This window comes from Hyla sarda, chromosome 7, assembly GCF_029499605.1.
Source record: "Hyla sarda isolate aHylSar1 chromosome 7, aHylSar1.hap1, whole genome shotgun sequence".
Lineage (NCBI taxonomy): Eukaryota > Metazoa > Chordata > Amphibia > Anura > Hylidae > Hyla > Hyla sarda.
In genome coordinates, this window is record NC_079195.1 from 217,010,322 (window position 1) to 217,024,714 (window position 14,393).

A 14,393-nucleotide genomic window follows, 5' to 3' on the forward strand; every position below is an offset into this window, starting at 1 on the left:
TTGTAATATTCACTTTTATTATCTGTTTTTAGAGAGATCTACACCCTATAATGTCCATCTTCTGGCCCAACTCCAGACAATTCTTCCTAATAGGATGGTGCAGTTGGCTTGCGTTGTTCATGAAGTTCCCCATTTAGTCTATGTAACCTGGAATATTTTTGGGACTAACGTTATGGGCAAGATGACTTCTACGCAAGCATCAGATGGGACGTGGACTACCATGAACATCATCTTATTGCCTGAATACACATTAACCCATGAAGACAAGGTGATGTGTGAGGTCTGGTATAGATCCAACCATATCCAACTCCATTGGAACAAACCAGTTTCAGGTAATCCAATACGAGAGAGTGTCATCCCGCACTACTTGCGCCCAGCGTTGGACATAGGTTTTAACATAGAGGCTGCTTCCACAAACCCGTGCTCAGCAGAAAAAAGACAAGCTGTCCAAATATCCTTACTTGAAAGAAGAGACCCACGGCACCGGGTATATAATGCAATTAAAAGTCTTCTTTATTGCAGCATAACAGGACGAAGAGGAGATGGACCAAGACGCCATGTTATGCAGCCTGTTATGCTGCAATAAAGAAGACTTTTAATTGCATTATATACCCTGTTATATAGCCTGTTATGCTGCAATAAAGAAGACTTTTAATTGCATTATATACCCAATGCCGTGGGTCTCTTCTTTCACGTAAGGACAGTTTCAGGTAATGTTCCTTACCTCTCCCCACAATCTCCCCACAAGATTGTTTTGAGGAGCCATCACTGGCAATGCCATGGTACTGCTTTATTTTTGTTAGGGAAGGGGGGGTCTGGGTATTGGTAGAATCATTTGTATCTTCTACTGGAATATTAATTTGACGACCTTCTCCCTGAAAGGAGTGATCAACTGGAAAGACAACTTAAAGGGGACACCACTGTGGTGATACATAGAGGTGAGGGGACTCCCATAGCAAAGATCAAACTGGGGCCACTTCCATAAAGTAACCACCATATCTCTAGCCTACTAGGAGGGGGGGATTTGATAATATTTTTGTACCCCATTACTTATAATCCTAAGGCCTGAGATCTCTGCACATGTTGTTTATTTATTTTTTTAAGAGCCGAGGCAAGTGCTCTCTATCACCCAAAGTGCAAGAAAAAGTGCAAATGTGTCACACTAAAAAAAACGGGCACAAAAGATGCAGTCTATCGCTAAGCCCTTCTCCAACATGAGAGAGGCCCCGCCAACAAATCTACCCGTCATCTCCAGGCCAAAAGGCACCTGCAAGGATCCAGGTTCGATGCCCCTTTTCGCCGAAGCTACTAAGGGGCCAAAAAAGCTCCTGGCTTCAACCTAGGCATTAACCAAGGTATCAGTCAAGGAGCCGTATACTGATGGCATCTTGACCGAAGCCAAGATGTCCAGGGGTTGCAGGGAGGTGAGGAGGTTGCAGGGAGGCCACAACCACCTCCCCTAGACCGCCAGGAGGGAAACCCAGAAGGGCTACCGCATCCTGCCAATTCTGCGTACAAAGAAATACACAAAATGTGTCACAGTGACATACAAAAAAATAATAAATAAGTGGATGAGTGCAGATATACTGCCCCGTCATCCGTCCGGATCTATAAAAATTTCCCCGATCCTAACCAGAAGGCCGGGATACCAAGGGGGAGTGCCAAAGGTGAAGAGTATGATGCAGTGCTTTCACTCTGTGAGTTATAACACCCAGTGAGTTTCGACACCTCAGGGTCACCACTCCCCGAGGCACAGAAGTACCTCAGCTCTACACCCCTCTACCTCATGGCGAGACCCGGAGAAAACCGGTCACATCAGGGCAGCCGTCGAGCTGATTCCTCAGAACCATCCCCGGAACACCCTGGTACACCTGCTCCCTCCATGCAACATCCATCCTACATCAATGGCAAAGACCAAACCACTGATAAGAACAGATACTACACTTGATCTTAGCCAAAAGGCCGAGAAGCAATGTTTGCACATGTTATTACCCCATTAAAATTAGGTATGCACCCAAAGGATGTCTCTAAAGGCACTTCCCTAACGCTGCCTATAACTCTGCCAGCGTATCCCAAGGCTCCTTTCAAGTGACGGAGGCCCCTGTGTCTGGTCACAGGTCATCAGTCATGGTGCCCATTAATGCGTATTTGTATATTATTATTTCACATTTTTATATAAATGTCAACTTTTTGTTTTTTTGACAATGTTTACCAATTATATTTACATGTTTGTGTCTTACAGTTGCAGAACAGCCACTTGTCTCTACATGTTCCTGGTATTGGAAGTCCGTCCTCACCGCCATTGTTCTGGTGATCTTCTTGATAGCCATACATCTCTCTAACACTTGCATTTGACTAGGTACGGTCTTGTGGTTTTATCCATATCAAGCATGTATTTCGCACCACCATAACTCCTTTTAGTAGTTAGTTTTCCTAGAAACAGTCTAGAGAAACCTGAGCAGATGTCAAGGTCACCTAGACTTGCATTGAGGGCGTGTGGCTTGACGTCATGACCCCCGTAGCCCACAGCCAGCGTTCCGAAGAAAATGTTTTGAACGCTGGAAAAGTGGAGTACCCCTTCAAAGGGGTACTCTGGTGGAAAACATTTTTTTTTTTTAAATCAACTGGTGCCAGAAAGTTAAACAGATTTGTAAATGACTTCAATTAAAAAATCTTTGCCCTGCATGCTACAGAGGAAATTCTTTTATTTTTTAAATTTCTTTTTTGTCTTGTCCACAGTGCTCTCTGCTGACACCTGATGCCCGTATCAAGAACTGTCCAGAGCAGGAGAAAATCCTCATAGCAAACCTATGCTTCTCTGGACAGTTCCTGACATGGACAGAGGTGTCAGCAGAGAGCACTGTGGACAAGACAAAAAAGAAATTCAAAAAGAAAAGAATTTCCTCTGTAGCATACAGCTGCTAAAAAGTACTGGAAGGGTAACGATTTTTTAATAGAAGTCATTTACAAATCTGTTTATCTTTCTGGCACCAGTTGGCCTCCTCTGGGTACCTGCTGCTAGTTCAAGCAAGTCACTAAATTAACCCTTTTGTAAATGTAATCCACCTGAGCTGTTAGCTCATATTTAGAGAAAAAAGACCAGAGCTTTTAAATTAAACATTTAATAAAAAAATAAAAAATTTGGTTTCGCGGCTACTTACAAAACAACAAGGAAACAAATGACATACAAGTTACAAAAAGATTGCAAGACAGTTCAGGAAACTAAATGGGACAAACACAAGAAAGTCCTAAGATATAATTATTGGTGCATAGCTGTCCTTGTGAGGGGTATCTGATGGTATAGTCACATGTAGTAGGTAAAAGAAATCTTCTCAAGGTGTTTCCAAGATGGCCCCAAGATGCTACAAAGAAATCCCCTCAGCATCTACATTATATTGAATCCAGAGGGTCAATAGGGTGGGGACTGGACCATCATACGATCTCCAGAGCTCGGGCCTAGGTAACTTGAAGGGGTGGAATTATTATTATTTGTGGTGACCACGAGTGAGGTCCGCAGCCACCGCTACGCTGGGGTTAGCTACTTGGTTCTTTGGGGGGTTATGAACCCAGGGTCGGATGATATTAACCCTTAATGTCACGTGACGCCACTGTAGTCTTGGTATCTCCCGGGGTACTACAGGTCCGGGGAACTCCGTCTCCCCACAGGCTAGCAAGGAAATAATTGACTCCACACTAGGTTGCAGTTTAACGGAGGCTTTACTAACTTGAAGATAGGTGGTACAATCTCCACAGCGCTCAACCAAAGTCTCCCAAAGGGTTAACAGACAGTCTCTAGTGGACCACACAGCTTGCAGTGTCTGGACTTGATATTGCATATATGCTTGGCTCTTACAGCCGGACTAGGAGTTTTAGGTCTGCGCTATATTAGGCTTGAGATTAAAGTCACTTACTGAAGTGTCGGTAGATTTGTGGCTTTTTGCCGGAAGATAGTGAATTGTCCTTTAGGAATTCTCTGATCAAGGCTGAAGTAAAGGCTTGATATTTCTCCACTCTGTACTCTGACTGAAATGAGTTGCTGTTTCTTCACTCTGAACTCAACTTCTCTCCTGAACTCCTGCACTCCACTACACTCAGCTTCTCTCCACACCTGAACTCTCCAGAACTCCTGACCCCTGAACTGAACTACACAGGAAATACCACCCCTTATAAGGGAAGGCTAAACTAAAGCCCATTGGCCAGGTAGCTGTGGATCATAGAGTTGTCTGTCTCCCCTTTAAAATTAACAATAAAGTTACATACAAGTAATAACATAATATAACACCTTACACAAAAGTTTAGTCTAGCCCTCAGTCCTCCACTTTGACATACCCCGACCGAGCATGAGGCTGCCAGGCAACACACTCAAAGCCACAGACACCCAACAACTGATTGCCAAGTTATAACAGTGCAAATACACATTAGAAATGGCTGAGTCCCTGCAGGGGAGCCCCCAGGACACTGGAGGTCTCAATCTGACAGGGCCTACAATACCTTGACACAATATACCTGTACTGGGACACTGTCACGATGCCGGCTGGCAGGTAGTGGATCCTCTGTGCCAGAGAGGGATTGGCGTGGACCGTGCTAGTGGATCGGTTCTAAGTCACTACTGGTTTTCACCAGAGCCCGCCGCAAAGCGGGATGGTCTTGCTGCGGCGGTAGTGACCAGGTCGTATCCACTAGCAACGGCTCACCTCTCTGGCTGCTGAAGATAGGCGCGGTACAAGGGAGTAGACAGAAGCAAGGTCGGACGTAGCAGAAGGTCGGGGCAGGCAGCAAGGATCGTAGTCAGGGGCAACGGCAGGAGGTCTGGAACACAGGCTAGGAACACACAAGGAAACGCTTTCACTGGCACGATGGCAACAAGATCCGGCAAGGGAGTGCAGGGGAAGTGAGGTGATATAGGGAAGTGCACAGGTGAACACACTAATTGGAATCACTGCGCCAATCAGCGGCGCAGTGGCCCTTTAAATCGCAAAGACCCGGCGCGCGCGCGCCCTAGGGAGCGGGGCCGCGCGCGCCGGGACAGGACCGAGGGAGAGCGAGTCAGGTACGGGAGCCGGGGTGCGCATCGCGAGCGGGCGCTACCCGCGTCGCGAATCGCATCCCGGCTGGAAGCGGAATCGCAGCGCCCCGGGTCAGTGGATCTGACCGGAGCGCTGCAGTGGGGAGAGTGTAGCGAGCGCTCCGGGGAGGAGCGGGGACCCGGAGCGCTCGGCGTAACAGTACCCCCCCCCTTGGGTCTCCCCCTCTTCTTAGAGCCTGAGAACCTGAGGAGCAGACTTTTGTCTAGGATGTTGTCCTCAGGTTCCCAGGATCTCTCTTCTGGACCACAACCCTCCCAATCCACTAAAAAAAAGGTTTTCCCTCTGACCTTTTTAGAAGCTAGGATCTCTTTGACGGAGAAGATGTCCGAGGAGCCGGAAACAGGAGTGGGAGGAACAGATTTGGGAGAGAAACGGTTGATGATGAGTGGTTTAAGAAGAGAAACGTGAAAGGCATTAGGGATACGAAGAGAAGGAGGAAGAAGAAGTTTGTAAGAAACAGGATTAATCTGACACAAAATTTTGAAAGGACCAAGATAGCGTGGTCCCAACTTGTAGCTAGGGACACGGAAGCGGACATATTTAGCGGAGAGCCATACCTTGTCTCCAGGGGAAAAAATGGGAGGAGCTCTTCTTTTCTTATCCGCGAATTTCTTCATGCGTGATGAAGCCTGTAAGAGAGAATTTTGGGTCTCTCTCCATATGATGGAAAGGTCACGAGAAATTTCATCCACAGCGGGCAGACCAGAGGGCAAGGGGGTAGGGAGGGGGGGAAGAGGGTGACGGCCGTACACCACGAAAAATGGGGATTTGGAGGAAGATTCAGAGACTCTGAAGTTATACGAGGATTCGGCCCATGGAAGGAGATCTGCCCAGTCATCCTGGCGGGAGGAAACAAAATGTCGTAAATAATCACCCAAGACCTGGTTAATTCTTTCTACTTGTCCATTGGATTGGGGATGATATGCAGAAGAAAAATTTAATTTAATCTTGAGTTGTTTACAGAGAGCCCTCCAGAATTTAGACACGAATTGGACGCCTCTATCCGAGACGATCTGCGTAGGCAACCCGTGAAGACGAAAAATGTGTACAAAAAATTGTTTAGCCAACTGAGGCGCTGAAGGAAGACCAGGAAGAGGGATGAAATGTGCCATTTTGGAGAATCGATCAACGACCACCCAAATAACAGTGTTGCCACGGGAAGGGGGTAAATCAGTAATAAAATCCATACCAATCAGAGACCAATGCTGTTCGGGGACAGGCAGGGGATGAAGAAAACCAGCGGGCTTCTGGCGAGGAGTCTTATCCCGGGCACAGATAGTGCAGGCTCGCACAAAGTCCACAACATCTGTCTCCAGAGTCGGCCACCAATAGAAGCGGGAGATGAGTTGCACAGATTTCTTGATGCCCACATGACCTGCGAGATGGGAGGAGTGACCCCATTTGAGGATTCCGAGGCGTTGGCGTGGAGAAACAAAGGTCTTTCCTGGAGGAGTTTGCCTGATGGAGGCTGGAGAAGTGGAGATCAGGCAGTCAGGTGGAATGATGTGTTGCGGAGAGAGTTCAACTTCTGAGGCATCCGAGGAACGAGAGAGAGCATCGGCCCTAATGTTCTTATCGGCAGGCCGAAAGTGAATTTCAAAATTAAATCGGGCAAAGAACAGAGACCACCTGGCCTGGCGAGGATTCAGCCGTTGGGCAGACTGGAGGTAGGAGAGGTTCTTGTGATCGGTGTAAATAATAACTGGAAATCTTGATCCCTCCAGCAGATGCCTCCATTCCTCAAGTGCTAATTTGATGGCTAGAAGCTCTCGATCCCCGATGGAGTAGTTCCTCTCCGCCGGAGAGAAGGTCCTAGAAAAAAAACCACAAGTGACAGCATGCCCGGAAGAATTTTTTTGTAGAAGAACAGCTCCAGCTCCCACTGAGGAGGCATCAACCTCCAATAGGAAGGGTTTGGAAGGGTCAGGTCTGGAGAGCACGGGAGCCGAAGAAAAGGCAGACTTGAGTCGTTTAAAGGCGTCTTCCGCTTGAGGAGGCCAGGACTTGGGATCGGCATTTTTTTTGGTTAAAGCCACGATAGGAGCCACAACGGTAGAAAAATGTGGAATAAATTGCCTGTAATAATTGGCGAACCCCAAAAAGCGTTGGATAGCACGGAGTCCGGAGGGGCGTGGCCAATCTAAGACGGCAGAGAGTTTGTCTGGATCCATTTGTAGTCCTTGGCCAGAGACCAAGTATCCTAGAAAAGGAAGAGATTGGCATTCAAACAGACATTTCTCAATTTTGGCATAGAGTTGATTGTCACGAAGTCTCTGAAGAACCATACGGACATGCTGGCGGTGTTCTTCTAGATTGGCAGAAAAAATTAGGATATCGTCCAGATATACAACAACACAGGAGTATAAAAGATCACGAAAAATTTCATTAACAAAGTCTTGGAAGACAGCAGGGGCGTTGCACAGGCCAAAGGGCATGACCAGATACTCAAAGTGTCCACCTCTGGTGTTAAATGCCGTTTTCCACTCATCCCCCTCTCTGATGCGGATGAGGTTATAAGCACCTCTTAAGTCCAGTTTAGTAAAGATGTGGGCACCTTGGAGGCGATCAAAGAGTTCAGAGATGAGGGGTAGGGGGTAGCGGTTCTTAACCGTGATTTTATTAAGACCGCGGTAGTCAATGCAAGGACGTAGGGAGCCATCTTTTTTGGACACAAAGAAAAATCCGGCTCCGGCAGGAGAGGAGGATTTACGGATAAAGCCCTTTTTTAAATTTTCCTGGACGTATTCAGACATGGCAAGAGTCTCTGGGGCAGAGAGAGGATAAATTCTGCCCCGGGGTGGAGTAGTGCCCGGGAGGAGGTCGATAGGACAATCATAAGGCCTGTGAGGAGGTAGAGTCTCAGCTTGTTTTTTGCAGAAAACATCCGCGAAGTCCATATAGGCCTTAGGGAGACCGGTTACTGGAGGAACCACAGAGTCACGGCAAGGGTTACTGGGAACCGGTTTTAGACAGTCCTTGGAACAAGAGGGCCCCCAACTCTTGATCTCCCCAGTGGACCAATCCAGGGTTGGGGAATGAAGTTGAAGCCAGGGAAGTCCAAGGAGAATTTCCGAAGTGCAATTGGGGAGGACCAAAAGTTCAATCCTCTCGTGATGAGATCCGATGCTCATTAGAAGGGGCTCCGTGCGGAAACGTATGGTACAGTCCAATCTTTCATTGTTTACACAATTGATGTAAAGGGGTCTGGCGAGACTGGTCACTGGGATGTTGAACCTGTTGACGAGAGAGGCCAAAATAAAATTTCCTGCAGATCCAGAGTCCAAGAAGGCCACAGTAGAGAAGGAGAAGGCAGAGGCAGACATCCGCACAGGCACAGTAAAACGTGGAGAAGCAGAGTAGACATCAAGGACTGTCTCACCTTTGTGCGGAGTCAGCGTACGTCTTTCCAGGCGGGGAGGACGGATAGGACAATCCCTCAGGAAGTGTTCGGTACTAGCACAGTACAGGCAGAGGTTCTCCATGCGGCGTCGTGTCCTCTCTTGAGGTGTCAAGCGAGACCGGTCGACCTGCATAGCCTCCACGGCGGGAGGCACAGGAACTGATTGCAGGGGACCAGAGGAGAGAGGAGCCGAGGAGAAGAAACGCCTCGTGCGAACAGAGTCCATATCTTGGCGGAGCTCCTGACGCCTTTCGGAAAAACGCATGTCAATGCGAGTGGCTAGGTGAATGAGTTCATGTAGATTAGCAGGAATTTCTCGTGCGGCCAGAACATCTTTAATGTTGCTGGATAGGCCTTTTTTAAAGGTCGCGCAGAGGGCCTCATTATTCCAGGATAATTCTGAAGCAAGAGTACGGAATTGTACGGCATACTCGCCAACGGAAGAATTACCCTGGACCAGGTTCAACAGGGCAGTCTCAGCAGAAGAGGCTCGGGCAGGTTCCTCAAAGACACTTCGGATTTCCGAGAAGAAGGAGTGTACAGAGGCAGTGACGGGGTCATTGCGGTCCCAGAGCGGTGTGGCCCAAGACAGGGCTTTTCCAGACAGAAGGCTGACTACGAAAGCCACCTTAGACCTTTCAGTGGGAAACTGGTCCGACATCATCTCCAGATGCAGGGAACATTGGGAAAGAAAGCCACGGCAAAACTTAGAGTCCCCATCAAATTTATCCGGCAAGGATAGGCGTAGACCAGGAGCGGCCACTCGCTGCGGAGGAGGTGCAGGAGCTGGCGGAGGAGATGACTGCTGAAGCTGTGGTAGTAACTGCTGTAGCATAACGGTCAGTTGAGACAGCTGTTGGCCTTGTTGCACTATCTGTTGTGACTGCTGGGCGACCACCGTGGTGAGGTCAGCGACAACTGGCAGAGGAACTTCAGCGGGATCCATGGCCGGATCTACTGTCACGATGCCGGCTGGCAGGTAGTGGATCCTCTGTGCCAGAGAGGGATTGGCGTGGACCGTGCTAGTGGATCGGTTCTAAGTCACTACTGGTTTTCACCAGAGCCCGCCGCAAAGCGGGATGGTCTTGCTGCGGCGGTAGTGACCAGGTCGTATCCACTAGCAACGGCTCACCTCTCTGGCTGCTGAAGATAGGCGCGGTACAAGGGAGTAGACAGAAGCAAGGTCGGACGTAGCAGAAGGTCGGGGCAGGCAGCAAGGATCGTAGTCAGGGGCAACGGCAGGAGGTCTGGAACACAGGCTAGGAACACACAAGGAAACGCTTTCACTGGCACGATGGCAACAAGATCCGGCAAGGGAGTGCAGGGGAAGTGAGGTGATATAGGGAAGTGCACAGGTGAACACACTAATTGGAATCACTGCGCCAATCAGCGGCGCAGTGGCCCTTTAAATCGCAAAGACCCGGCGCGCGCGCGCCCTAGGGAGCGGGGCCGCGCGCGCCGGGACAGGACCGAGGGAGAGCGAGTCAGGTACGGGAGCCGGGGTGCGCATCGCGAGCGGGCGCTACCCGCGTCGCGAATCGCATCCCGGCTGGAAGCGGAATCGCAGCGCCCCGGGTCAGTGGATCTGACCGGAGCGCTGCAGTGGGGAGAGTGTAGCGAGCGCTCCGGGGAGGAGCGGGGACCCGGAGCGCTCGGCGTAACAGACACCACATATTATTATTTTTTGTTTTCAAATAAACTGGTGCCAGAAAGTTATACAGAGTAGTAAATTACTTCTATTTAAAAATCTTACCCTTCCAGTACTTATCAGCTGCTGTATGATCCAGTGGAAGTTCTTTTCTTTTTGAATTACTTTTCAGTCTGACCACAGTGCTCTCTGCTGACACCTCTATCCATGTCAGCAACTGTCCAGAACAGGAGCAAATCCCCATGGCAAACCTCTCCTGCTCCAGACAGTTCCTGACATGGACAGAGGTGTCAGCAGAGAGCACTGTGGTCAGACTGAAAAGAAATTCACAAAGAAAAGAACTTCCTATGGAGAGATTTATCAAAACCAGTGTAGAGGAGGTGTGATGCAGTTGCCCATAGCAACCAATCAGGTTGTTTATTACATTTTCCAGAGGCCTCTTTAAACATGAAAGAAGCAATCTGATTGGTTGCTATGGGCAACTGCCCCCCCCCCCCTCTCCCTCTACACAGGTTTTGTTAAATCTCCCTTTTTATGTTTAGAATTCATCTTGGACCTTCACCTCCATGAAATATCCGGCTCATAGGGGGAGATTTATCAAAACCTGTCTAGAAGAAAAGTTGCTGAGTTGTCCATAGCAACCAATGAGATCGCGTCTTTCATTTTGCAGAGGCCTTTTCAAAAATGAAAGCAGCGATCTGATTGGTTGCTATGGGCAACTCAGCAACTTTTCCTCTGCACAGGTTTTGATAAATCTCCCCCATAGATATTATATTAATTTTGGCAGGTCACCATAATGGCCTTCATTTCCTTAGAAAATCTGGTTGTAAGTCTATCTTGCTTTCTTACCCGACTGCATTTTTCCCCTGGTATTTATTATTACGTCGCATCCTGTTTGTCGCACGTGCGTTTTTTTGGCTTGGTTTCCAACTCCTCTGAGCTGTCGGGAAAAAATCCACAACAATTCAACAAATTCGGGTTGGAAACCTTTATAAATACGTGGGAAAGCTCAGAAATGTCGGGTTACGCCCCTTTTTCGGGTTTGGGAGAATCCACATCGGGTCCGTCGGGAAAAAATGTTGCATCGTGTCGCAGACTGGCGCACGATGTCTGCAACATGGCGAGGACAAAGATGCGACAAAAAAAAAAAACGACAAAACAAGTCGGATTTAGAATAGTAAATGAGGGCCAATGGGGGAGATTTATCAAAACCTGTCCAGAGGAAAGGTTGCTGAGTTGCCCATAGCAACCAATCAGATCGCTTCTTTCATTTTGAACAAGGCTTCTGCAAAATGAAAGAAGTGATCTGATTGGTTGCTATGGGCAACTCAGCATCTTTTCCTCTGGACAGGTATTGATAAATCTCCGCCAATGTGTCTATGGGAGCTACCAGACATCCTTCATGAAGTGATACAACGAGCAAAGAAACCGACGAACCCACAGGAAAACCACAGAAATACAGAAGAACATCAAAATATATGCAGATATCCCTCTGGTTAAAGGGGTATTCCAGGCAAAAACTTTTTTTATATATATCAACTGGCTGCGGAAAGTTAAACAGATTTGTAAATTACTTCTATTAAAAAATCTTAATCCTTCCAATAGTTATTAGCTTCTGAAGTTGAGTTGCTGTTTTCTGTCTAAGTGCTCTCTGATGACTCACGTCCCGGGAGCTGTGCAGCTCCTATGGGGATATTCTCCCATCATGCACAGCTCCCGGGACGTGACATCATCATTGAGCAGTTAGACAGAAAACTTCAGAAGCTAATAACTATTGGAAGGATTAAGATTTTTTAATAGAAGTAATTTACAAATCTGTTTAACTTTCCGGAGCCAGTTGATATATATATATAAAAAAAAGTTTTTGCCTGGAATACCCCTTTAAGCTTTGAAGATGCTTCAGATGTCCAATGTTTTCTTCTGACCCATCTCTACCATGTTAGGAGGCTGCAAAAATTAAAGGGTTAAGAAATGAATAGGGGTTGTTTTTAATTCCTGTGGTGTGTGGGTCCATACGACAGAATGTCCCAACCAGTGTGCCTCCAGCTGTTGCAAAACTACAAGTCCCAGCATGCCCGGACAGAGTTGTAGTTTTGCCACAGTTGGCGGCAGTCTGGTTGGGAAACACTGCTAACATATTGCCCCAGGCAAGTGCACAGAAACAAATATAGTGCAGCATAGCCTATTATTAGAGAATAATGTACTGGTTCTTGTGTATGCCTTGTGCTTACCCGTTTTAGCTGATGTTGCAGGCATGGGTTTGCAGCCATACAAATTGCAGAAAGATTTGGTGTGGCGTTTGGGTCTCATCTCTGCTGGAGATTGGCTGAGCGGGCCTTCACTCAGGAGTATGGTAAGTTGATCGGCGAGAGCTAGAGCTGGAGGGGAGGTGTATAACTACTATATTTTCTGATTCCATAGAGATAGCAGCAGTATATAGACAAAGCTGGAGGGAAGATGTATAACTAGTATATATTTTGATCCCATAGAGATAGCAGCAGCAGTATACAGATAGATCTGGAGGGTAGGTGTATAACTACTACATATTCTGATTCCATAGAGATAGCAGCAGTATACAGATAGAGCTGGAAGGGGAGGTGTATAACTACTATATATATACTGATCCCATAGAGATAGCGGCAGTATACAGATAGATCTGGAGGGGGAGGTATATAACTACTATATGTATACTGATCCCATGGAGATAGCGGCAGTATACAGATAGATCTGGAGGGGGAGGTGTATAACTACTACATATTCTGATTCCATAGAGATAGCAGCAGTATACCGATAGAGCTGGAGGGGGAGGTGTATAACTACTATACATCCTGATCACATAGAGATAGCAGCAGCAGTATATAGATAGAGCTGGGAGGGGTCTGGGAGCTGTTGGGAGAGATCCGATAGGGGATGATGTCATCCTGTAGTTCACATGAAGTCAGCTGACCCAGGACAGGCCACTTCCTCCGAAACATTAAACACTGTCATTTTCTGTGGGTCAGCCTGGTGATCACATAATCCAGAATTTGGCTGTCCGGGCATGCTGGAAGTTGTAGTTCTGTAACAGCTGGAGGCACCCTGATTGGGAAACACTGCTTTATTTATTTATTATTTATTTATTTATTTATTTATTTATCCTCCAGAAACAATAGGACAAGTTCACTATTGCTTTAGTATGAGAATGTTGGTGCATTGTGTGCCAAAAAATAAAAATAAAGTAATAATAATAAATAAATATAAATAAATAAAGAAATGACTTATATACCTTGCATCACATTTAATATTAGTTTCTTTTTGCACAGTTTTGCTCTGAAGCTCCCATTAAAGTCAATGGGAGCTAAAGGGTTGCTCTACCTCCCCACGGGTTTAGTTGGATTATACATCTCCTGAGGGATAGAATTCTCTTGCATCCACCTAATTATATAATTATAGAGTACAGTTGTATTTATCTTTATGTTTATATACAGTAGTAATTATACACAATAATAGCAGCACTACCGACTTTCAGCACTAGATGGTGCTGTACTATCACAAAAAGTCTAACATAGGCATTTATTCTAAAAAATGTCAAGGACCAGCCCCTAAGACTTGACAAACAATGAAGGAACATAGGCACCAGGTGTAACATAAGCGTGGGGAAAATACATTAACATTAACCCCTTGAGGACTTAAAGGAGAACTCCAGAATATAAAAATTGTCCCCCATACTGCCGGCAGTAAAAAAAATAAAGATGTACATACCTTCCTTCGCTCCCCTGGTGCCTCTGGTAACCGGCTCCGGTCTCCGCCGCGATCCTCTTTCTGGTTGCCGGTGGTCGGCGAGTCATACTGCGCTCAGCCAATCACCGGCCGCAGCGAAGTCCCGACTCGGCCGGCGATAGGCTGAGCGGCAGTGTGAGAACGTTTCAAGACACAAAATTCTTCACTACTCCGGCACCTGCTGCCGGGGCCGAAAATGTCACACTGCCGCTCAGCCTATCGCCGGCCGAGTCAGGACTCCGCTGCGGCCGGTGATTGGCTGAGTGCAGTATGACTCGCCGACCACCGGCAACCAGGAAGAGAATCGCGGTGGAGACCGGAGCGGGTTACCGAAGGCCCTGGGGGACCGGAGGAAGGTATGTACATCTTTATTTTTTTACTGCCGGCAGTATGGGGGACAGTTTTTATATTCTGGAGTTCTCCTTTAACATAAGTTATAAAAAAGAAAACAATGAGGGCTTGTTTTTTTTGCGCCACCAATTGTACCTTGTAATGACAT

At 47.2% G+C, this 14,393-nt stretch overlaps 1 protein-coding gene and 1 non-coding gene across 9 annotated transcripts in view; one reads left to right on the top strand and one right to left on the bottom strand.

Moving 5' to 3' along the window:
• The window catches only part of LOC130283328 (uncharacterized), a 48,875-nt gene that overhangs the window by 21,141 nt on the left and 13,341 nt on the right, over positions 1-14,393 (top strand). For 4 of the 8 annotated variants that reach the window (XM_056532678.1, XM_056532677.1, XM_056532670.1 and 1 more), the window contains exons 3-4: positions 33-332; positions 2,243-2,608. In XM_056532678.1, coding sequence (XP_056388653.1) covers positions 33-332; positions 2,243-2,355 — 413 coding nt within the window. In that variant the 3' untranslated portion in view covers positions 2,356-2,608. Of the gene's footprint in view, positions 1-32; positions 333-2,242; positions 2,609-12,375; positions 12,636-14,393 lie in introns of those variants that run through there. The other 4 variants (XM_056532674.1, XM_056532672.1, XM_056532671.1 and 1 more) reach the window with 3 other exon arrangements.
• On the bottom strand, positions 1,781-1,974 carry LOC130283548 (U2 spliceosomal RNA). The gene has a single exon (XR_008846734.1). It is a non-coding gene; the product is annotated as a U2 spliceosomal RNA (small nuclear RNA).